The following is a 25,551-nucleotide window of genomic DNA, read 5'->3' as shown; positions in this document are numbered from 1 at the left end:
GGGAAGAACAGGTTTGGGCAGGGGAAGAAGGGCTCAAGTTGTCTACTTGGCATCCAATATATGCCCAGCAGGTAGTTGGATTTACTCATTTGGTGCTCAGGGAAAAGTACGCTACAAAGTTTTGGAATCACCAGCACATGGTGCTATTTATAACCATGGATCAGCTGAGAACACCTAGAGAAGGAGGCAATGTAGGCAGAGATACGGAGATGCCCTGGTCTGAGCTTTGGAGATGCTTAACACCATCAGGTATGTGAAAGACGATGCAGAGGTCACATATTTCTTCCCAGAGTCTGAATCCTGATCACTGATGTGCAATAATTTTTTTCTCCTATAACATTTTTAAAAATCTAAATTAATTGCAAATATTTTAAAATTGGAGACTTTTGCATCAAAATCTCCATTTCCAGCATCTGCTGAAATTCCAAAGACCTGCTGTTTTTCAACATGCATTTCCACTGGATAACATCAGCGGGAATCAGTATCCTGCTCCCCTTCGGAATGGAGCGTGGACTCACCGCAGTGGCATGGTCCAGTCTGCTCCCTGTTGTCCTCAGCACCTTGCTGACCCCATCACTTCTCTCAGCCTTGCCCACATGTGCATGTGTGTTCAACTCACCTTTCATTTGTTTCAGCACTCAACTTAATACTTGACACATCATAGACTATCCATTTATGGTTGTTTGTTAAGTAAAGAAGTGAAAGATCCCTTTTGCCTCCAGGATTGACTCTGTGACAGTATTATCTTGGTATCTTGCATACTAAGTGAAGACTTTAACCATACTAGTGTATAAAACTAACAATGTCTTTTCTGCATATTATGGATAACTTGACCTTACGTTTCACCACAAAGTGGAAGTGGTCTGAGTAGAGACAAATAGACTTGAGCTCTACCCCGTTACCACGTAAAGCCACATTTCCAGTAATTAAAGAGTGTGTGGTTAATTACAGCCTAATGAGGAAGAATGACTCATGCTACTGTTTTGGTTTCCCCATACCCTTTGAAATAAACCTGTATTACAGTTAAAATCCTGAAAAGTATGTTTTTATTAGGAATGTCATTCAGCCTATTAGTGAAATATTCAATTTTATTTTATGTAATGTAATCCTTAACCTATCACTATGATTTAGCTCAAAATAACAGTAATTAAATACTATTTCATTATTCATAAAACTTTTTGATAACATAAATTTAAATTCTGAAAATTATTAACCAGAGTAGATAACCCTGAGTTGACAACAGTAGTAAGAATGTCTCTAGTCCTAGGGCCAAGTTATACTGGACAAAGCAATGGCAATAATATTAATAAGTGATTATTAACATTTAAAACCACTAACAATGTGTGATCCACAATAGAAAATGCGCCACCGGGGGTCATCTCATTTAGGACTCACCACAGCACTGTATGAAGGTGGTTATCCTCACTGAAGTTGAGAGAGGGTGAAAGCTTACCCCTGGTCATATAGTCATTAAGTGAAAAGCTGAGATTCAAACTCGGGCATGCTGACCCTCATGCTCCTAATCCAAATAGGAACCAGTGCTTGAAGACTTTTGAGTGAATCAGTAAGTGAAAATGGGTCTCATTTTATTCCATTCCATCGATATGTTTCAGAAGAAATCAAATCACTTTTTAAGAAAATCTGGTCTTGGACCTGGAACAAATTATTCGTATGAACTATTCCTGTTTCTAGGAGAAATCTGGCCACCATAGTGATTCTTAAGAGGAGTTAGCGGAGCGAGGTGGGCTGGCAGCTGCCAGTGAGTACATGCCACCCTTGTCAAGGGAGGACTGTCTGGAGCCCCCAGCGAAAGTGAGGAGGAGGCAGGAAGAAGTTGGATTCTGTAGACGTATATCGATTGGGGTTTTTTGAAGAGGCTTCAAGGCGGTGGTCCTGGATGTACTCCTGCCCTGTTAAAAACTACTGGATTAGCAGAATCATAGAAAGTTGATGAGATGTCAATTTCTCAGGAACCAATACTTTCTAGGAACTGTCTTCTGAAAAAGCGCAGGAAAGAAGCCAATGTGGAAGAGAGAAGCGGGTTTGCATACCAGGCACACTTTGGGCCTCAGTGAATGTTGGTCAGAGACACTGGGCACTCATGGTATGCCAGGCACAAGGCGAAGTCCTCAAAGAGTTACCTCATCTAACTCACATAAGAGTCACAGAAAGGTTAAGGAACACAATACAAGAGTCCGTATGTTTCATCAAAGAATTATAACCACGGAGAGCATAGATGAACAAATCCTGAACTTGGAAAAACAAAGCCCACAAGGAACTTAGCAGACAGAGCTAAACATTCTCATCACACTTTACTTCTTCCTGCTAGAAAACCAGATGAAGAAGAGACAGTATGTTTTTCAGGATGTTAACACAGTTTCAGGTTTACTCTGAGAACAAAGATTTTTAAACTGTGTTCAATGGATGCCCTAGAGCTACTTGGAGGCTCCCGATGCCTCTTTCAGGCAGAGAAACTCACCTCTTATCAGATATTTGTGGCAGAGGTTTGTCTAAGATGTCCTAGCGGAATAAAACGTTCCACTGTCCCAGAACATTTTTTTTCTTTTTCAATATTCCCATAGATCAACCTGTTGGGTCTAAAACAATGAAAACATTTATCCTTATTTTATTACTATGAAACTTGGATAAGACAATAACACAGTGCACATTCATGATAAACATCACTCAAAACAACACTATATTTTGGTGTGGGCAGTTTCCCATTACAGAATCAATTTAGCTCTAAGGCAAGGAAGGAAGATGGATATGGCCAATATCTAAGAGAATGCTCGATACACATCACATCAGATAACGCAGGCCTTGACAGGAAGGACACGTGCAGTTTAAGGACATTGTGAAGCCACAATTCTAGGCAATTTGATTCAGCTGCAGAATGATAGGAGCTAGCCGGGCGCAGGCCATACAGTAATTAGGGGGAAAGTGGGCCCTGGAGGGAAGTCAGAGGTAGTGGGCGAGGTGTGTTCTTGTACTCTGTGAGTGCAAGTGGCAGGGTCACAGATGGTGAGAAACAGCTATCATCACTTTACAGCAAAAAACAGTCCTCACTTACCATATTTTTAGCATTGAACTTGTTATTTATGGTTAAAACTAGACAACAATCAGTACCTTTGTCAATGGCTTCTTCAAAGAATAGGGACAATGAAGGAAAATGTTCACGCTTTGAAGACATGTTTAAAGATGACATCTTTATCAACAGAGGCACAGATCTATAAAAATATAACCCTGCAATCACACGATATACTGTCGTTGTGGTTTCCATCTCCTTAGGCATCTCTCCAGAGATACTTTTGGCAAAGCTTTGTGTTTACTTGTCAATTAAATTCCCTTGACTATTTTATTTATTTTCATATCATTTTATTTCGTGTGGGCATGGGTGATATGTTTGCACAGTTCCAAATTTTTTAAATATGGAAGTGCACACGATGAAAATCTCTCAAGATTCCTCTCCCAGATATCACCTCACCTTCCCGCAGGCTACCGAAGCTATTAGTTTCCTGTGTTTCTTGTAAATCCTTTCAGATACAGTTTAAACAAATGTAACGTTATATTTGGAATTTAAATAAGTGGCAAGAAACACACATACCCTTATGTATCCTCAAGTCAGACTTTAAATTTTTAATGTTTATTTATTTTTGAGAGAGAAAGAAAGAGAGAGACAGAACGTGAGCAGGGGAGGGGCAAAGAAAGAGGGAGACACGGAATCTGAAGCAGGCTCCAGGCTCTGAGCACATCCGCACAGAGCCCGATGCGGGGCTCTAACTCCTGGACTAAAAAAAATCATGACCTGAGCCAAAGTCAGACTCTTAACCGACTGAGTGACCCAGGTGCCCCAGGTCAGACTTTAAACTCCAGATAAAGCAGAGGGGCTACAGACAAACCCAAGAAGGAACCCAAATCTCAAACCCAAACCAGCTAGTTGAGGACAGAAGGCAAGAGTGTCTCATCAGAGCTTGTCCTCTGGCCTTTTCAGGTCGGCTTTTCCCGAGATGCTGCGTCACAGAGGAGAGGCTAGGCGCCCCTGGTGTTTAGCAGCAGCTGGGGAAGAAACTGAAGCTCCGTTTCTGACAATTAAAAGCAGCCATCCCTCAGAAAGGACACTAAAGGCTGTCTGGGGACAGGAGTGAGGGTAGGGAGACAGCCAAGACAGGGGAAAGGGCCCTTATATAAGTTTTTGATGCACAGCTGACTAGACACAACAGAATCACGGCCAAACAATGGCCTCTGACTCCTGGCAAGCAACATCAGGAAAAAACTAGTCATTCCACTTTGAAGGAAACAAAATATTCACAGTTCCAGGTTAATGAATAAGATGATTCTTAATTTGTGCCAAAATTATGTATCCTACTCAAATGTAATGTGTAAGGTACAGTGAGAAACAAAGGCCAAAATTATGTGTTCTGCTAAAATATTGTGCTTTTAATAGGTATATTTAATTGTGTCTGTACAATGTTTGTATCTTGGAGCTACATTAGGATATAAAGCAAACCCCGTCGCACCTGTGTTTAACTGTCACAGCCGGGTGAGGCACTAGGCAGCACCAGCGCTTACTGCCACCAGGCGCTGCCCGGCGCTGGAGGAACACTGGCAACAAGCATGGCCTAGAGAGACAGAGCGGTCGTTTTCAGTAGATTACGGTGGACACAGCCATGAAGACAGAAACCCATCTAGCTTTTCATCCGCCAGCAGGTTTGGCTTACATGTGGTATTTTCACCATGAACGTCTTTCCCGCAAGCTTTTTTGCTGCAGATATTTTCATGGCATAACTAATTGGCAGTAAGACAATTGTGCCATAAAAAAAACTACAGAAAAATTTTTAAAAGAGACCTTCACTTAAAAGGGCAGGATGAGGGGTACCAGGTTAGTTTGGTCAGTTAAACATCCGACTGTTGATTTCAGGTCAGGTCATGATCTCATGGTTCATGAGTTCGACGCCCACATCGGCCTCCGAGCGGACAGTGTGGAGCCTGCCTGGCGTTCCGTCCGTTCCTCCCCTGCATGGTTTCTCTGTATCTCTCTCAAAATAAACTTTTAAAAAAGGGGCATAATGAAAGATGAAATATGAATAACAAAGTTAAAAAGACTTAATTATGAAATACAAAATATCTGAGTACATTTGAAATGTGTGTGGAGCATGGCAATACTGAGCAAAGAGCTGCTTGTGGTCTGTGGGTGGCCCCTATGAAGACTGGTCTTCAAAGTCTTCCATTCATAGTATTAGGCCTTTTTTTTTCCCTGTTGATTCAATTCCTTGTTCAGCATCTCACTTTTTCTTTCTTCTCTAAAATCTCTTCCTTCACTAAGAGATTTAACAGTTTCCAAATGTGCGGATGCATATTTGTAACTAAGCTTTGTATCACAGTAAAAAAGCCGGCCACATTGTGGTTTGTTCTTGGCATGTTGTCACATGTCCCCTGGTAGACATTCCAAAGCTCTGTGGGGAAACGTGGGTTCACACTCTGTGTCTCCGTAGGAAGGCTAAAGTTTATGGAACATAAAATGGAGGTACTGAATCAATGAAGAAATGAAACCAAACTCGACCAGTTGATGAAACCAACAAACTATCAAACCAAAATGGCAGCCAGTTGTGGTTTTTTTTCATCTTTTATGTCAAAATTGCCTTATACCATTTATGAAATTGAATATTTGTAGCAAAAATACCTTGCAGCAAGGATGCTTAAGGTGAAGCTCCCTAGAACCAGTTTGTCTACCCTGAGGAAACTAACACCTTCCAGTGTTAGTCTCACACATCCGAACCCGCCAAGTGATAACGAATGTCACAGAAATGAGGAACCATTTTTAAAACCTGTGCAATTTTCTCAAATGACTCATCATGGAACTGACAATTGAATTTTTGCCTTTCAGTGTGGAATGCCAGGGAGGAATTAGCTTTTTCTCTGAAGTGATGAAAAATTTTAGAAATAGTGGTGGTTACACAACACTGTGAAACTAATTAATGCCACTGAATTGTACACTTAATTAAAATGGCAACTTTTATGTACATTTTACCACAATAAAAAGAATTCAAATGATTTTGGTGGAGTTTTTTCTTGGGAGAAGAGTATTTTTAATGCCCTTATTTAGTCATCTTAAATATATTCCCCAGTTTTACTCTGGTGTTTTGTTTTGTTTTTACATTGTATTAGTCTAGGAAATCCTACAGTCTCGTGGCTACTTCATCTGTACCCCAATGAGAAAGTAACCAATACTAAGACTGATTATTTTGCAGAATCTGCAATTCACTTTCAAAAGACAAACTTTGATCCATAACACCTTCTCTTTTTTTCTGTTACATGCATTTCTTTGGCAATGGACTGCGAAAATAATAATATATTAATTAATAATGACACTTTTAAAGGAACTAAGAATAACGGGTAACAGTCCAATACCATATTTCTAAATTGTTTTTCTGCAGCTAATTTCTTTTGTCCTTTTTAAAAAGACTTCATCTAAATTACACAGCAATGCAAAGATCCGTTGCTTGGTCATGCCGCTGCTTTTATAATTTGGTAAAATTCAGTGATGTCCTCTGGATTTCACAGCAGAATTTGTAAAATAATAATGAGGCCCTGCTGTTTCCCCTGGAAACAACTGTGGTCTTTGAAGGGCATCAAATCTGTCAAGACATTGCCTTGGACACTCACTAATAGAATTAGGAAATTTCTGTAACTTACAAGTTAAGCCTTAAAAAAAAAAATCCAGTCCTTCTAAAGTGAGCATATGTTGCCTAGTTTTATTCTTTCATACTTTTTTTTATTTAAAAAAAGGGAAACAAGCAAAGCTTATTCTGATGATGAAAGTTTATTTTTATCTTTTGTGTTTTATTTGCTTTGCAACTGCCTACTGATCAAACAGGTTGATTTAAACATTAATTTCAAATGTCTTGGGTTTTTGCCTCCAATGATGAGATTCCAGACTTACTGTAGGCAAGATGGGTGCAACATTCGTCACCCACACACTCGATTCCCTTTTCTGCCCTTTGTACCTGCCTCTCCCCTCTCTGGCTGTTTCCTGGCTGACCCCATCACGATTACCTGTCACAGCGAGCCTAGCAAGAACCTTACACTGAATGTTCTCATAGGGCAGACCAGTCAGTGAGACACCCAGAGCTCCTCACTCACCGGCCGGTGCTCCGTCCTATAACTCACTTGTTCTGCACCCGACCAGTCTCAACAACAATACTCAGTGCTGTATATTTGACAGTGTCAATCATCTAAAAACAAGCAAACTAACAACAACAAAAAAAAAACGTTGTCCTCAATGCCATGCTGGGGGTGTCGCCTAGTGAACATTGATGGCCCTCCATCACCCAATGTGTTCCACACTGCACATCTTCCTTAGAGTTCTTTGAATTTCAGCCACGGACTTGTGGCATTGATTACTTCAACACCCCAACCTCCCTTTCCCCAAAACAAAAATGGTATAATTTTATACATTCTGGCAGTTTTGTTAAAAAAATCGTTTTGTGGGAAGTCAGTGGAATTTTGGTATCTGCTTAATTCTCAATATTATACCATGTAAGTCATCACCTACTCACAATGTTGGATTATAAGCTAATAGTACCTTAAAAAAATCAGAAGCCTATAATTCTAAAATACTACAAGATAATGTGCAGATAACCACAGGAAAAAAACTAGACGTCTCAGTCCCTTGTACAGGGTTTTGATCTTTGCTTGAACTCTTTAATTTATGAAACATCAGACCTTGCACTCATTCTGGAACACCTTATGATTATGTGAAACCACACAATAATTTCTACATCTCCTTTATAACACAAGTGACATTTTATGTATTTGTCACCCCACGTGGTCCATAACTTTACAAGTAGAACTATGGAAGGTTGATATAGGCCAAAATTATGCTGGGTATCAGGCAATACCGTATTTGAGAAATAGTGTGCAAAATCCATGCAGCAGGAACAGTTAGCAGTGAGCACACACTCACTTTCGATCAGACGTTATTCTAAGTGCTCTATGTGTACTACTACGTGCTCTATGGTAGCTACTATTATCCCTAATCCACATATAATGAAATCAGAACTTAGAAGCTGCACAACTTGCTCAAGGCTGCAGAGCTAGTAAATCGAGGTGAGGTTATGAGGACTTATCACATTACAGTCCTCACTCCTAACTACAACATGCCCTTCCCCTGGGTATTTGGACATTGGTTTTTACTGTAAAAGTCTGGAGAGAATCGTGAGACCGCAACCTCCTGCAGCATGTGTCCTTCCAAGGACGAGGTAGGAAATCTTCCCGCACCCGCAGGCACCGCTGAGCAGTGTGTGGCGCTTCCCTCCTCCCAGAAAGAAGATACTTGGATGCAGTCATCAGGGATATTGTAGGGGGGAAAATTACATGGAGCGGAGAGTTGGGTAGATTTACCATTCATCCATTCTAATTCTATGATCCCAGATAAAAAGATACAGAGTAAAATTTAAAGGAAATGCTTAATGAGCTGAATTTACGATTCATTTTAATTAAGTCATTATCCTCTTATTTTATTATCAATTCCAAGTGCAGGCATGAATGGCTTAAACTTTTCAGTTTCTGAGCACTGAGGGTGACTTATAAATGAAATATGTTCTTTTTAAAATACTCATTGCTATATAATAAAAATAGAACGACTATGTCTATTTTTCACACTTTTTACTTTCTCGCCTGAATCCTGCATATGCCATTAAATAAGTGCGGTAGGGACTCTGTCCAGAGGTGAGCAGGCGCTCCCCTGACGCGTGTATCTTCGGTGACCGACGGCGCAGGTGTCCTGAGCAGCGCCCGCCTCAGAGGGCAAAGCTTCAGGAAAGGCAGCTCTGGGCAAGCTTCGAAAGCTGTGTAGAACCGAGACGGTGTGTGTCCTGGAGCGTTTAAGCCGCTTCCTCATTTTCAAATCTTGCACGTCCTCAAGAGACCTTGCCAAGGTCAAAGGCACAATGAGCTAACCAGGGGAAACCCCGGAGAAAGCCAAGATGGGAAAATAACAGCTGGCTCCCTAGAGAACGGCAGCCCTGCTGGCTTGGCAGGCGCGGACCCCAGGCGCTCTGGAAGGCTCTCTCGTGCTCGGAAAGGGGGGCGGGGGAACCAGGGAGCAGCAGGAAGAAAGGTGGGAACGGTAAGATAAACTATAAAACAAGATGTAGCGGAAAGCAAAGACAAGGAGTAGAAGGAGACTTTAAGAGGACAAAGAAACCAGTAATTATTCGGTTAATCAGAAAACACGTGTAACTTTGGATATACTTTTAACATTCAAGTTTTGAGGAATATATTTCAAAACCTGAATTTTTTAAAGCATTGGCTGAAAGTGCCTTTCCAATATCCAGTCTTGGTATGAAAATAAATTACATACCTACTGCCTGAAATGCTCCAGAATGGCATATCACAAGTGTATATTTGAATAAAAGCTACAAATGTGAGGATATTCTAAGTTCTTTGACAGAACACTGCAATGAAAACTGGAAGAGGTTTATACTCTTCCTATAAATAAATTAGAGATTTGTTATATTAGAAAGCTCAGGTGGAAGGAGAAATTTACCCACCTTGAAATGTTTTGGTTTATATTGATGAAATTAGTCATGGAACTATGTCATTTCTCTTGCTCTTGTTTCTACATTTTTGACATTTAAATGTAGAAAAAATAAATGGAATTTGTTATTAAATCATCAAGCATTGATGACTGTGGAGTTTTCTGTTCAATAATTCCTAATTAGTATAATTAATACCCTTCTTTTTTCAGTAATTTACAAGACACGACTGCCTTATAGATACCCTCTAGGTATTAGAGGTGCCTGTCTATGTGCTTCAAAAAAAAAAAAAAAAAAAGATTACTGTTCAAGAATGCAGAGAAGCTTTTTACCCAATGCTATTTATTGTCAGATACCTTGTTTAGATATATAGATGCATATTTTATTTTTTAAAAATGCCTACAAGCATTTTAATGGTTCTTTTCTGTTTCTTTTCTTTCTTTCTTTTTTTTACTATAGCAGAAAATGGCCCCCGTCTACTTGTAGAAGCAGAACAAACCAAGGTGTTCTCACACAGAGGTGGCAATGTTACACTGCCATGTAAATTTTATCGAGACCCTACAGCATTCGGCTCAGGAACCCACAAAATCCGAATCAAGTGGACCAAGCTAACTTCAGATTACCTCAAGGAAGTGGACGTTTTTGTTTCCATGGGATATCACAAGAAAGCTTATGGAGGCTACCAGGGAAGAGTGTTTCTGAAGGGAGGCAGTGATAATGATGCTTCTCTGGTGATTGCAGACCTCACCCTGGAGGATTATGGGAGATATAAGTGCGAGGTGATTGAAGGATTAGAAGATGATACTGCTGTGGTAGCATTAGATTTACAAGGTAGGTACCTATAAATCATGTTAAACTTGGAAATGATAATCGCTTTTCATGAGTAATGTCTAGTGGTTACCGCAGTGATCATGTGACAAATCGGAAGTCCATGAATAGAAGGCTTCTGCTCTTTTGTGTTTCACAGTCTGTCACTGATTCCAGCTTCATATGTGAAATGTACACACAATGGTTATACACTGAAAGGAAAGCTATTTGCAAGTGAGAGAAACGTGCCGTGGAAGTGAATTAACAATACTTGGAAACTGCCTTATGCGATTCGAAACTTAAATCTCATTACATGGTTATTGAGAAATTCAGATTGGATGCATTTTTATTATGCTTCTAAAATTATCTCAGTTTCAAATAATGGCAACTTTTGTGAAGGACATCTGCTAACTAAAATACATGTAATTATATTCTATAAAATAATTGAAAATTTAACAAAAAAGTGCCCTCCAGATTTACTTAAATAAAGAAGTAAACATGTTTAATGGTCCAGAGTCTCTGAGACACAAAATACCAAAGATTCAAGGCATTCTGGGAGAACTTTATTTCTTAAATATGTAATCTACTTAGTAGGTTCAAAAACCAAAATATAGAGAATGCTAAGCAATAAAACGTGTCCTCACCGTCCTGCCTCCCTTCTGCCCGAAGCCCACCATCTGTACGCCCCACTGATAGGGAGCCTCCTCTCTGTTTCTCATATATCTCAAACATCTCATATTCATGAATTTCAGTGTTGCTTGACCCTGAAGGATGAATACTGGCCATATTGTTGGACTACTTCCCTTCCTTATGCACGTAAACTACAGGTGTATGTTTGTTAGAAGTTCCCTTAACGTCCTAGGACAGGTTTGTGCCTTTGGAAAAGAATCTGTTTGGTCCACTAACACATCACTGAAGATCTGACCTTCTGAATCCCGTAGAATCCCATCACATGCATGGAGATTTAGTAGTTTTATATATCTAATACATTTGTACGATGTCATAAAGTACATTTTTGTGACCTTCTCTTGTCTTAGTTGTAGTTCTTGGCTCCTGATTACATGTCACATTGTACTTTCAGTTTTTATTGATTTATATTAATATCCATAAACATTAGCATTATTCAAGATAAAAGAAGTGATTGGCTTAGAGTAGACAGTTAATGATCAAATATGAATTGACAGCCAATTTCCTTTATTGAAGGGGCATCGGACAGTGGACAGAGCCTTGAGCTAGTAGTGCCAAGACTCTTAGGTTAGTCCCATCTCTGCAAGTATGAGTTTTATAACTGGGGAAAGTTATTTATCCTTATTGTACTTGGCTTCCTCTTCTATGAATAATAGGTTGAACTATTATTACCCATTCAGTTACTTTTTCTTCTAAAATTCTGTTTACATACCATGTATTTCCTAAACCTAAGTAATTCACATACCATATATACTGTCTCCCCACATTTGTTTTAAAATAAAATTTTAGGGGTGCCTGGGTGACTCGGTTGAGCTTCCGAATTCAGCTCAGGTCAGATCTCACACTCGTGGGTTCAAGCCCCACGTTGGGCTCTGTGCTGACAGCTAGCTCAGAGCCTGGAGCCTGCTTCCGGTTCTGTGTGTCTCCTTCTCTTTCTGCCCCTCCCCCTCTCATGCTCTGTCTCTGTATCAAAAAATAAATTAAAAAAACATTAAAAAAATTTTAATGAAATTTTAGGGGCACCTGGGTGGCTCAGTCAGTTAAAGTGTCTGGCCTCTACTCAGGTCATGATCTCGCAGTCTGTGGGTTCGAGCCCCACGTTGGGCTCTGTGCTGACAGCTTAAAGCCTGGAGCCTGCTTCAGATTCTGTGTCTCTCTCTCTGCCCCTTCTCAGCTCACTCTCTGTCTGTCTCTCTCTCAAAATTAAATGAAGACAAAGAAATTTTTTTTAATAAATAAAAATTAAATTAAATTTTAGGGGCACCTAGATGGCTCAGTCGGTTAAGCATCCAGCTCCGGCTCAGGTCATGATCTCATGGTTTGTAGGTTTGAGCCCGCATTGAGCTATATGCTAACAGCTCAGAGCCTGGAGCCTGCTTCAAATTCTGTGTCTCCTGCTGTCTGTCCCTCCCCCACTCTCATTCTGTCTCTCTCGCTCTCTCCTAAAAATGAATAATAAAACATTTTTTAAAAAAGGTAAAACATTTAAAAAAATAAAAATAAATGAAATTTTAAGTGAATAGAAACCAGTATAACTTGCCATAGAAAGAAACCATAAAAATAAACACAACTAATAAAAAACACTTCTATATTCCACCTGAGTACCTGCGTGCTCATAGCTTTGAGCATGAAGCCTGCTCTACCTTTGTTTGAAAGGGAGATTCAGCATGTGTTAGAAGATAATGCGCTTGAAGGTCGAGTTGAGACTGTATTCAAGACATAATTAGAGGTGCTGAAAATGAGCTATAAGAATATAAGCAGGAAAACTTTTCCTCGCCCGGGCCCTGCACCATCCCAAAGCACCATGTTTTCCATGCTATTGGAACACTTCCCTACCATATAACCCAGAAGCATAAAAGCCAAGGAAATATGTCCAAGAAACCAATTTAACTGATAAATATTTTTCCAAGGACTGCTTTGGTGCCAGGAGGTGTAAAGATTTCCAAATCTTGTTTGTTTTAATTCAATAGTCTTATAGGCCATTAAAGATTCTAATATACTTTGGAAAGTAAGAATTTTAAAATAATGCAGAAGTTATAATATTGCAGGTCTGCTACACTTCAATTAAAATAAATAAATAAATGAAATCAGGTAGAGTTTGGTAAAGTCAGTGGATACAAACCAATTGCTATAATTGTATGCACTATATATTTTGCCCACTCTCAGTAATCCCACTTGACAGATGAGACTTGGGGAAAACTCCTTTTCTAAGGTAACATGGCTAGTAGCAAGAGCTAGAATTGGAATTTGATACCAAGACATTACAAGAAGCCTATGGCTTTCTCCAGTGTGATCCAGGAATTCACAGGAAGGACAAATTCTCTGTTGGAGAGAAGACCAGAGGCTTCAAAAAGACAGCAGTCTTTGGCAGCTCCCAGCTTGACAGGATTCCTAAAGGCCCCCAAGTTATTTGGGAGATAATCTACAAACTATATTATGGCCCTACTGCATTCATTGGTGCGCTGATGGTAGCTGTTCAGTTCCTCTCACAGCAGACAGTGTTTTTCCATCTTTCCTTTGTGCTGCAGAAAGTGCAGAGACCGTCAGTAACCAAAGGACCTGTCTTGAAAAAGCTAATATTTTAACAGTTAGCCTTATACACCTGAATCCATTTGCAAGCAAGTGAAGAACATACAAATCTTCGAAGAGTAAGATGGAGTTCTACCCTGAGCCTTCCCCTTCCGCTCCTGAGCTTACACAGCTTTCCATGCCGCTCTAATTACATTTTGTCTTATAAATATTTGCACACTTGCTTGTCTCCATTTGTTAACTACCCTTAACTTGAAGGCAAGCAAGTGCCAAGAACAAAGTTATCGCTCAGTAAATAGTTTACAAGTGATTGTTAGATAAAATGGGCTTAAACTTTTAAATACAAAAAACAAAATGTGCATGCCATGGAAAGTACTCTGAAAGAAGCAACACTTGATTTGGACCAGGAAAGAGGACTTGATCCTTCCAAACGGTAGAGAGTGTGAATAAGCCAGGGAGAGGGCATCAAGGGTCTGAGAGAGAAACTCCTGGAAGGTAAAAATGTGAACAGATGCCACGGACAGTCAGTATCCACATGGACTGGTATAGGGCTCAAGTTCAGCAATGGTGGGATATAAATTTTTACTATAGCCAATTTCAAATATTTGGAAAAGTAGAAAGACTGTCCAGCTTCAAAAATTATGATAATGGCATCTTATTTTATCTTTCTTTATAAAATCCTATTTCTACTGAATAATTTTCAAGCAAAACTCAGAAAGCATCATATTTTTTCTACCCATGCTATAATAGGAGATAAGGACTCATCTTTTAAAATAAAATTACAAAAAAAATTAAGATAGCCACTGGAAACTAAAACTTGAGGAGCTTGCTTGCCCATCTGAGGACACACATTGGAAGTGACTTGGTAGTTTCCCCAGAGTCTGGGCTAGAGCAGCAAGGGGCAGTTTCAAGGCTAAGATAAACTGTACGTGGCAAAAGGAAGCTTACAGTTATCACCCACCTGCTCCGCCCCAGTTTCTGACTCTTTTTCATTATCAGTTACATTCTTACACGAGACCATCTACCAATCAGGCAAGTTTCAATCAAGCTCCTAGTCAATCTTCTCATGTGCATAAATAAGTAAGAGCAGGGAAGCGTATCATTTTACATGTCATGATTATGCTCCCGTCTCCACTGTGATTGTACAATGTCTTAAATTATATTGGTCCTTTACTACAGACTAAATGCTATGTTCTTCAAAGAGGTTTTCTAATTAGGAAAAAACCATTCTTGGGGATATCCAAATTATGTGCTTTGTATTTATATTACAAGATTTTATTCTGTCTTGGATTCAAATTTTTATATATGTGGTATATACATATTAAATCATGAGCTCTTTTCAGTAACAGGTCATACCCCAAACCTGTATCCTAGAAAACCCAGTACAGTGCCTTTCTTAAATTTTGTTTAAATATTTATTTATATATTTATTTTTGAGAGACAGAGAGAGACAGAGTACAAGTAGGGGAGGGGCAGAGAGATTGAGAAACACAGAATCCAAAGCAGGCTCCAGGCTCTGAGCTGTCAGCACAGAGCCTGACATGGGGCTCAAACCCACAGACTGTGAGATCATGACCTGAGCTGAAGTCAGACACTTAACCAACTGAGCCACTCAGGCACCCCTGTGCCTTGCTCTTAGTTGTGACTTAATTGTTTTTTGAATAACACTGATTTTTAAAAATTGCAAATTTTTTTGAAAGACTGAACTACATGTGAATTGGAGTTAGCCATGCAAACAATTTCTTCATATAGAACCTTGGGTAGGGTAACGCCCTCTGATCACTCCCAATGACCCACCCTGCTAGAAAGAGCACCAACAAGAGACTGATGAGATTCATGTCACCAGAACTTCATGAATAGCTGGGTCTACAGATTTCATCTCAGCAATCTATATACACACGTATGTGTACATATGTCTATGTATGTAAAGCTATGAAAAAGAATATGATATCTGTGCCTCCAATCTTCCATTGTATTGGTTTTCCACTGGGGACAAAGTTCCAAGTATACAAAAATATAGTCAGAGAACTTTTACAAATAGCAAAATAATTTCAGATATGTTTATATGACTGATAGGCACTGAAGACAGTAAAATAATACTCCATCATTTCTGTCTTTTTATTATTAAACATACCTACTTTATAAAATTACTGAAATTTATATTAGCTTTTATATGGGCCATGGTGTGAACATCTTTATGTGTCTAACAAATTAATATTTCCCAACAACTAGGATGAATTGGACTGCAAAATTATAAATTTCAAAGAATGTGTTTTCAAAACACACTCTAACTGAACTTCTTACATCATTTGGTATTATCCTTTCCCATACACTGTATCATTCTTATTAATCTCCTTTGTAGTGATATATACTAGCCCTTCATGGGAAAAGATACGGCTTTTGGTAACATTTTGACATGTAAGTATAAAATAACCATACTTGAAAAATAATCACATACCCTTAGTGTTTACCTGTGAAAATTAAATTTTTCTTACTTTTGTAATGCTGGATGAAAGCAATAACCGTTTGCCCCATAATTCATCCGTAGAACTGTAGAAACATTTTTCCACAGAGCCAAGGTTTCTGTAATTACAGTCTCGGATATTTAAATCTTAACTTGATGGAAGCAAAACAAGTAAATAAATAAAATGCTAACAAACATGTAGTTCCAGAAATGCCCCCACTTGTAAGTAACCTCTGAGTATTGAAATGTGTGCACCAAATGTGCTCAATACAGTGAAGCTTTTACAGCTTTGGCTAAGACATAGAAGTTGACTCTGATTTGCTTGGAATGTATTCCTTCCATAATCATCAAACATTAATTAAAACTCAAGTAAATCTTTTAAGTCAACAGTAAGTTGACTATTTATTCCTACAATTGAAAAATAATAAAGTTGTAATATTTTCACTTTGATTTTAAGAAGAGGCTGCATGAAGTTATGTTAAATTTGAAAGGAATTTAAATAAAAATAAATTACACTAAATTTGGAACTGAATCAATTATGTTTCAGTAATATTCAGTCATTAATCAAGAATAAACCACTAAAGATAGTTTTTTCCTAATGCCCATGAAAGTCCACCAAATACACCAGTGAATTTAAACCAGAAAGGTTGTCTAGGCCTTTAAAATCATTATAAATGAAAAGATCCTACATTCTCCCCTATTCCCATCTTGAGACATTTGTGAAACAAAATCCAACCCAAATGGTTTCTTTCTCTCTACAGATCGAAACACTTTGAGATTTTTCTTTCACTTGGGGTCTAGCTGCCAAGGAAATCTCTACTGGATAAATTAATTATTTCTCTTTTCTTTGGCATTACTGGAGTTCTGAGCAAAGAGGATGAAAGGCATGAGGGGCCAGGGAGGGCCCTAGCAGATCCTTCCCAGCACCAACTGGGGGTCTTAGCTGGACGCCTGGAAATAGCTCTTCTTAGATAGAACCATCTCGGGCTCCCTCCACCCCCATCACCGCAGGGGGCAGTGGTAACTGAGAGAGTCTTTTCCTCCTTCTTGTTGGCTCTGATTCAGCTTACAGATCCCTCGGCCAAGAACCTGAGAAGGCAGGATGAGATCAGGAAGCCTTCCTGGACCTCTGCCTCCAGTGAAGAGTGCCAGCTGGACTGCCCTAGAGGGACAGACGTGTCCTGCAGAGGCCTTGGGTGGACGGGCTGGATTTAGGCTATTGAAATTTCTTCTTGTAGAGTCTTCTAGGACAACTTATAAAAGAAAACATTTCCTGTGTCCCGGTTACACTATTAGTGAATTGTACATTCATCTTGAATCGGATCTGCGGTCTCATGAAATAGCACTTGTGATAAGACATAACCTACCACATTACTGTGTCAGTGGGACAATTTTTCATATTCTACATGCTCAAGTATTAATCATTTCTAACTCAAAAATTCAAGGCAAGACCCTGAACAATCACTCTAAAGTAACAGTCTTTTATTTATTTATTTGTAATGTTTATTTCTGAGAGAGACAGACAGAGAGAGAGAGGGAGAGAATGAGCAGGGGAGAAACAGAGAGGGGGACAGAGGATCTGAAGCGGGCTCTGTCGCTACAGCAATGAGTTTGATGGGGGGCTTGAACTCACAAACCATGAGATCACGACCTGAGCCAAATTCCAACACTCAACTGACTGAGCCACCCAGGTGCACCCCCCCTTTTAATGTTTATAAATTAAATAGTCTTTTGTGGGGAGACATTTTGATGCAGTGGTCCTTCTTAAAGTCTGGTAAATGATACAACGTTGCTTTCTTGTGATATAATTCTTATCCTTTAAGGAAATTGTACAGAAAGTTATTGAAGGTCTCAATGACCCCTGCTGATTATTTGTCCAAAAAGGATGCTTTTGGACAGCCACACATCTTCCCAGGCAAAGTCAAGTGCCAAAGTCACACTGCTCACATTTGTTCACTGTTCTCGTGCTTTCAAATATTTTACTTAATTCTTTGCCATTAACTCAAAAGATGTTTACTCTATATCTACCTTGTATAGGATAAGCTTTGGGAAGGTTTTTCTATTTTTCTATTTGAAATAAAAAATGTTTTTAAAAGCTAGCTTCAATTTTTAATATATGAATATGGAAGCTGAAAAAGAGTAATAGAAATATTTTTAAATGAAACCTCTCATTTTTGTTGCACCATTCGAGGACAGGAAATAAATAATATTAAGGGCTATACTAAAAGTTGAAATGGATTAAGAGTCATGGAGAGCCTGGGTGGCCCAGTCAGTTGAGCCTCTGACTTTGGCTCAGGTCCTGATTTCGTTGTTCTGAGTTCGAGCCCCATGTTGGGTTCTGTGCTGACAGCTCACAGCCTGAAGCCTGCTTCAGATTCTGTATCTCCCCCTCTCTCTGCCCCTCCCCTGCTCACACTCTGTCTCTGTCTCTCTCAAAAATAAACAAACATTACAAAAATCTTTTTAAATGGATAAAAGTCAGGATACTCTCACTGGAGGTTGTGCCACAATGGAAAGAATTATTAATATGAAATAAGGATGCTTACTTAGGATTTTGTTCAACATGTAAACTCACTTTAGAGTTTCTCCAAATAAGAAACCCCCTAAGTGAAAGTTTCTTTGCTGGAAGTTTTTAGGAACATATGTAAAAGCAAGTATATATCTATATTTGAGTCATCCGTTACTGTGTTTGTTACTACATTTAAAAGGCTATTCTAAGATAATTACTAATTATATAAGAATGATTACTACAAAAAATATGGAAAAAACAAAATACCTTCTTTCTCAGCACTATTTCTATATGCTATACGAATCTTTGTATTTGATACTGATTTTTTTTTCCCAGCTGGAAAGGACGCAGTAGAAATCCACTTTAAGATGAGTGACCAATAGCAGAAGGTAAATTCTCAATGAGGGCTATTTAAAAAACATAACCTGTAGACAAATCATTCCAGAAAGGAGAATTTTAAGGTTTGAATAGAACTCTTAGCAAAAGGGTAAAATCACTGAAGTTCTGAAACCGCTTAGCTCACGGAGACATGCTCAGAGCTGAGCCGCTGCTGGTGGGGAAGGGGACCACGAGAAACCATTGTAAGTTGACCAAAAACTGCAACTTCATCAGAAGGAGATTCTGTCATGGATTCACCAATCAAGCGGCATTTGCTCAGTTTCTTTGTATACCACTAATCCCTTGGCCTCTCCTTTGGACAGGTGTGGTGTTCCCTTACTTCCCACGGCTGGGACGCTACAATCTCAATTTTCACGAGGCACAGCAGGCTTGTCTGGACCAGGATGCTGTGATCGCCTCCTTTGACCAGCTGTACGCCGCCTGGCGGGGCGGGCTGGATTGGTGCAACGCCGGCTGGCTCAGTGACGGGTCTGTGCAGTATCCCATCACGAAGCCACGAGAGCCCTGCGGAGGCCAGAACACGGTGCCCGGCGTCAGAAACTACGGGTTTTGGGATAAAGATAAAAGCAGATATGATGTTTTCTGTTTTACATCTAACTTCAATGGTAAGCTGTTGACCGTACTGCCTGCTTTCCTTCCCAGGGACCAATGTGTACTATAACGCCGCACTCAACGTCTAACCTTACCAGCTAGAAACGAACATGGCTTTAACGTATAGTCCAGTTTGAAAAGATGGAAAGTTCTTTAATGTCATAATTTTAAAAACTGTCCACACAGGGCAAGCAAAGATGCATATTTCCACTATTTCCTAGGTTTTATTGCATCTGACTATTTTATAAAAGAGTTTAAATTGTGGTATTGTGGGGGGGAGGGTCTGTTTCTTATTGACAAAGACAATGCTGCCACTGTGAGCAATGGAGATCTGGGCTCTGGGATACAACGCTCTTAATGAAGTAAAGGTAGTTTCCAAGTCACACACTCCTTTTCTAAATTACAAAGTCAGTCATGTTCAGAATTGATCAGCAAAATGCACTGTAAGGAGAGAGCTCAGAGTAAAGAGAACTTGGCAAGAAAACTAAGTAGCAAGAACACTGGAGGTGAAAGCAGAAGAAGAGAGATCAGGTTGCGTCAGTGTTGCTGACTGCCTTCAGTGTAACCCCCAAGCCTGTCTTGCTCTATCCCAAACCAGCTACGTCATTCGTGGGGCCCAGCGCAAAATGAAAATGTGGGCTCCTTTTTCAAAAACTACGGATTTTTAGATGGGGACAGCAGCAGGTTACACCAAGCATTGGGCCCAGGGTAACTGTACAGGTCACACGTCCATAAAGTAAACACTGGCCCCATCATTTTATATTTTAGTTCCCTGATGACATGCTTTGGGGAAAATAGCATGGATCAAGGATCAACAAACTTTCTGTAGAGGGCCAGATAATAAATATTGTTGATTTTGTGGGCCACATGGTCTCTGTTGCAACTACTTGATGTGGTTTGTACATTACAATGTACACAAAACAGCCACAGACAATTTTACACGGATGGGCGTGGCTCTGTTCTAACCAAAGGTCAGTGGATTCCTTTGCTGTAGTTTGAGGACGTCTGGTGTGGATGATAAAACTAACCTTGTAGCTAATTCTGCAGTGGCCTCACCTTTTCTCCAAATCACATTGTCTTAGTCATGGAAGAATTGGCAAGCATTAGTTTAGACTTACTAATCTACAGGTAATGGAGGGCAAGAAGACATCACATTACAATGTATAATCAGATAAGAGAGTCTGATTACCTTCTAGCTGAAACTACAAGTCTGAAATAATCTTCAGTGTTTCACCGCAGTGTGTTGATGCCATACTTCCTACATTGTGTGCATATTTAATACACACTGAAGGCACTTCGGTACTTAATACTACTCAATAATTGGTTGAGACTAACTTGCTCTTTCTTGTGAAGTCAAGAAATGGTTAGGGGTCAGGGCTCCCGTGGAGGGAAGTTGGAAAAAAAAATTCATCCTCTCTGCTAATAAGTGAGCGGACTGGATTCACATTCTGAGTCCGTATTATTTATGGCAAGTGACTTCCTGTATTTTTTGCGTTTTCATACTGTAGTCTCTGAATAAGAATAATGTCTTATTGATACCTGTAATGAAAAGGACTTGAGGGCTTTTGAGTTTTTTAAATGGACTTTTATGTCAGGAATGTTTTTTGATCTTTTCACATTCAAATTTTGCCTCTCCAGAAAATTGTGCTGGGGTTCAGTCTTGCTACAGCTAGAATTTAAATAGCTCTTGCTTTTAACATGGAATTCTGTCTTCTCTAGTGCTACAGAAGGGCCCTTTGAGTCACTAATTAGCTAACAGAAACTTCAGCTGTCATTTCCCTCTTCTCTTTTAACACTATAAAAGGGCACGTCTGAACACATATTAAGGGGCAAGGAATAAGCTAATTTAATGGCAAGTGACGGAGGGACACTACATTGAACTGACAACCCTGTGTTCCCAAAGCTTTACAGACGTTGCTTTCTATCCCCCTTCATGGAGAAACCCTTCCGTTTGGGCTCCTTCCATCTCTGGCTTGGCCGCAGACATGCCCAGTGACCCTGTCTCTCTCCTCTCCGCAGGCCGTTTTTACTACCTGATCCACCCCACCAAGCTGACCTACGATGAGGCGGTGCAGGCTTGTCTCAACGATGGTGCTCAGATTGCCAAAGTGGGCCAGATCTTCGCTGCCTGGAAGCTTCTGGGATACGACCGCTGCGACGCGGGCTGGCTGGCGGACGGCAGCGTCCGCTACCCCATCGCTCGGCCCAGGAGGCGCTGCAGCCCTACGGAGGCTGCCGTGCGCTTCGCGGGTTTCCCAGATAAAAAGCATAAGCTCTATGGTGTCTACTGCTTCAGAGCGTACAACTGAGCGTGCCCCTAGAGCACGTCAGCGTTAAGGTCATTACGAACATGCGAAAGGCGGTTTTTTTCAATACGAACTCCTGCAAGTTACCAAAACTGTGATAACCCTTTTTTACTTACTGTAAAGAGTCATTTTCATAAAGACCAATTCATTAATTTTTTTGTAAAGCTATCATTCAATATATATTATAAATTAATATAATTTTGAGGGAAGCGCTCTACACGGAGGCTTTAGAGGCAGACTGTTTCGGCTACACCATCCCAGCGAAGTACCCTTTCCTGAACGGGCACCTGAGGGCCTGAGCGAGGGGAAGCGCGGCTGCGCCGAGCAGCAGCTCCCACAAGCACAAATTTTTCACATTTGTACAATTTTGAAATGCACTACAATCAGCAAATTAGAGCCCCAGATTTGAAACACAGGCTTCTTTACGTAAACCGAGATTCTGAGACGTTGCACAAAACTCCGTTACACACGGAAACGATCTACACTTTTCTAAAAGGTATCCTTTCACGTCTCCAACACACAGAATGTTTTACTCTTACAAGTCCTGCCTTTTGACCAAAAATAAATAAATAAATTCAAATGGACTCCAGTGCGTATTAACAAGCACAGTTAAAACTTCTTAATAACCCCGTTTATCTGAAGTACGAAACATAAATAAGCAGATAATATTTAACCAATGAGAGACTCCTACCTTCTTTTAATTAAAGTTACACATACCTGAGAAGAATGGTTAAATCTTTTGAGTAGCTTTACTGAGTTATATTTAAATTCTAAGGGCCGTTTGCTAAGCAGCATTAGCATCTACTCAGGGCAGTTATATAGATAAACTGCTGGACAGAAAAAAATTGTAAAATTTAGCAGCTTGACTTTATGTTAGCCTATGAAATATTATTGTCCTATAAAAATAACTTTAAACTATTTAAGATTTCCTTATTTACCTTACACACACAAAAAATTTTAATCACAAAAACAATGTATAACGCTTGCCTAAACAAGAAATACGGACCCAACTTTCAAAATTCTTAGTATTCTTATCTGTATGTTTTCTAGAAAGCCCAGCTGGTGCCTGTGGGGGAAAGTGAACAAGGAGTTCTAAAGCTTCCTCGTACAGGAAATGTGGTCAATGATGTCACTTTCCTTGCTGGTCATCATTAGGTTTAAATGAAATCGGAAGCTCTCATCAAAGAGTTTACACTAAAATCTTCAAGGCTTTAAGTGAAAGGAGGAAGGCCAGCTTCGAAAAACAACTTTAGACAGTAGCAGCTCCAATATTCAATAAAGCTCTGTTTTCCTACATTTTTATGACTGTTGAGACCCCGCAGGGACCAATATTTGTATTCAAATTACATTTCGTGGTTTCCCATTGTTTCACAATGAATTCTAATAAATGGGATTTAGTATAATAATCCAAGTATGACGTAACTGGGATGCTTTCATGAATGTTTTTGTGTAGATTTTCCTCCCATGAACATGAGTAAATAAATCTGTTTCCTGAATTGATTGTGGTTGCATTTAAAGCTCTGTGATAATTCTAATAAATTTACTCTATATAAATGTAGAGTTACATGTGTGGAAGGTAGACAACAATCGGAAGTCCATGAAACCATAATTATATTCATACATTATCTAGACAAAATATTGTAAATAAAAGTAGACCATTTCTTTTGTCAAAGTAGATCTGGGAAATTTCAGATGCTTTAATATTAAAAGAGGACAATGTATGCATGCACTTTTTACATTAGGTTGGATATGCAAATTGTACAAGAATATAAATCCAAAGAGATTGTAAACTCTGCTGATATAACTAGAACTCAAACTTCTAAATTAAAAATACCTGAATGGTCTAGGAAAAAATGAATATATTACTTAAAGAGGGGTATCTCCAAAATAGCAACCTGAACTCCTCAAATATGGGGGTTAGTTTATCGGAAGAAGCCCATACTTGAATGATTATGACCCACATTACAAGAATTTTATTGGAAATGCAAGTGGGAACAAATTTCTATTGGGGCAGATAGGCAATTTTCAGTTATTACTGCAGAACTCTACCTTTCTAATATTAAGCATAGTAGTGTTTCTTAACTTTCTTACTAATATTGGAATTGGTGCTGATCAAAATTTCTGGAGTGACTGTTAGCTAAATAAAATCTATATTGATTGCACACAATTTTTCCATGCTTGTAAAAAAACAAAACATAACAAAACGAAAACCTTAACAGAATGAATACTGCTGGGCAGAATTTTGATCTTCTGACTTCCCTCAAAGAATCAGAACCCTCTTATCCCTTTGGACTCCTAGCTGAATAAGGGTGTTTTTTTTTTTTTAATGTTCTTATTTTGCTCTTTTCCACCGATGTCTATTTTCCTACTTCATTCTCCAAGGTATCTCACTGAGAATTTCTAAAACAGAAAAATTATCCTAATACAATTCCTAACAAGAAGTCAGTACAGCACTGACAAATTCAGAAATTACTCCTCAGACTTGGATTCCAAGAGTATCAGAGGGATGAGATGGGAGTCTGGGTTAGAAAATCCCATTTGGATCATTATCCCCGTAATTAACACGTGTGGCTCGTATAAAGACCAAAGGCAATTTGAAAATATCACTGATACCTACGTTTGAAAACACAAATGAAAAGATATGATTCATATGAAAAGAAGTAATAGGAATGAAAATAAGTCACATTAACACTGGAAACCATCTTTAAATGACTGCTGCCATATTTTATCACAGTAATTTTTAGTCAAATATGCTATTTGTAAATTTAAACTTTCTGTCATAGAAAGGGGGCCGGTACCTGTTAAAGCTTTATTGTATGCAATGATGTAGTTGCTTATTATTTGGGCAATTAGAAGGAGACTCAAGGAGATTTGGATTTGGTTGCTGGCAGCCATACTGGGTTTCTTGATTTCAGTGCTCCAAAGAATATGGTGGTCTCCTGGAGTAGCTGACCACTAAGGCGGGGAGGACTAAAAGGGAATTACCTATCAGCTTTCAGCATAGAATGCATGGAGAACAATCAATGGATAACCGACCTAATTTTGTTGAGAAGTGAACTGTAACATAGCTCACTACTGCCAGAGCAGCGATGATGTACAACACAAGAAATGAACATTTAAAAGTCATCAAACCACCTGATTAAAAGAACAATCAGTATTTAAAGGCAATTAATACCTATTGAGTACAAATCTGAGGAGAAAAACCAATCTGTATTACCAAAAAAAAAATGTTTTCATTTTCTGTAAGATAAAATGAACTGGTAAACAAACATTAAAAGTCAATTTTTGTGTTACTGCAGTATCTTTTGATTCTTCTGAGTTGTAGAATCTTAGCTATTATTCTTTGGTCAAACTCTATATCTTTTCAAGAAAAGACATTTAACCCATTCTTATTTGAATACATTTCAGTTCAAATTGTAAACACATAACATTTTCCATTTCCTATTATTTTTGCAAAGTTAAGGGGGGAATAGTTGCATACCTATAATAATGTAAGTCAGCAATAGTATGTCTCCAAATCTATTGGCTTTTTTAAAAAATCTTTTTATGTGATTCGAATCTTTTGCTCACCAGGTTAGCAATCCCAGAAATCCATAGTGTTGATTAAATTAATGTGCTTGAGACACTTCATGATATCAATTATTAGTAGTGAATTAAAAGAAACAATTTATTTTCATAGTAAAGTTTGTATACTCTAATAACAAGGAATCTATTTGTCAATGT

General features: G+C 39.1%; 1 protein-coding gene across 1 annotated transcript in view; it reads left to right on the top strand.

The window, feature by feature from the left end:
* Nucleotides 1-23,324, top strand: part of HAPLN1 (hyaluronan and proteoglycan link protein 1) — a 34,094-nt gene extending 10,770 nt beyond the window's left edge. The window contains exons 3-5 of the mRNA XM_029941386.1: nt 9,996-10,367; nt 19,234-19,536; nt 21,542-23,324. Coding sequence (XP_029797246.1) covers nt 9,996-10,367; nt 19,234-19,536; nt 21,542-21,831 — 965 coding nt within the window. The 3' untranslated portion in view covers nt 21,832-23,324. The remainder of the gene's footprint in view (nt 1-9,995; nt 10,368-19,233; nt 19,537-21,541) is intronic.
* Nucleotides 23,325-25,551: the final 2,227 nt, after the last annotated feature.

This window comes from Suricata suricatta, chromosome 6 (genome assembly GCF_006229205.1).
Source record: "Suricata suricatta isolate VVHF042 chromosome 6, meerkat_22Aug2017_6uvM2_HiC, whole genome shotgun sequence".
Taxonomy (NCBI): Eukaryota; Metazoa; Chordata; class Mammalia; order Carnivora; family Herpestidae; genus Suricata; species Suricata suricatta.
The sequence above is the reverse complement of the archived record's forward strand: the minus strand, read 5'-3'. Positions and strand labels throughout refer to the sequence as shown.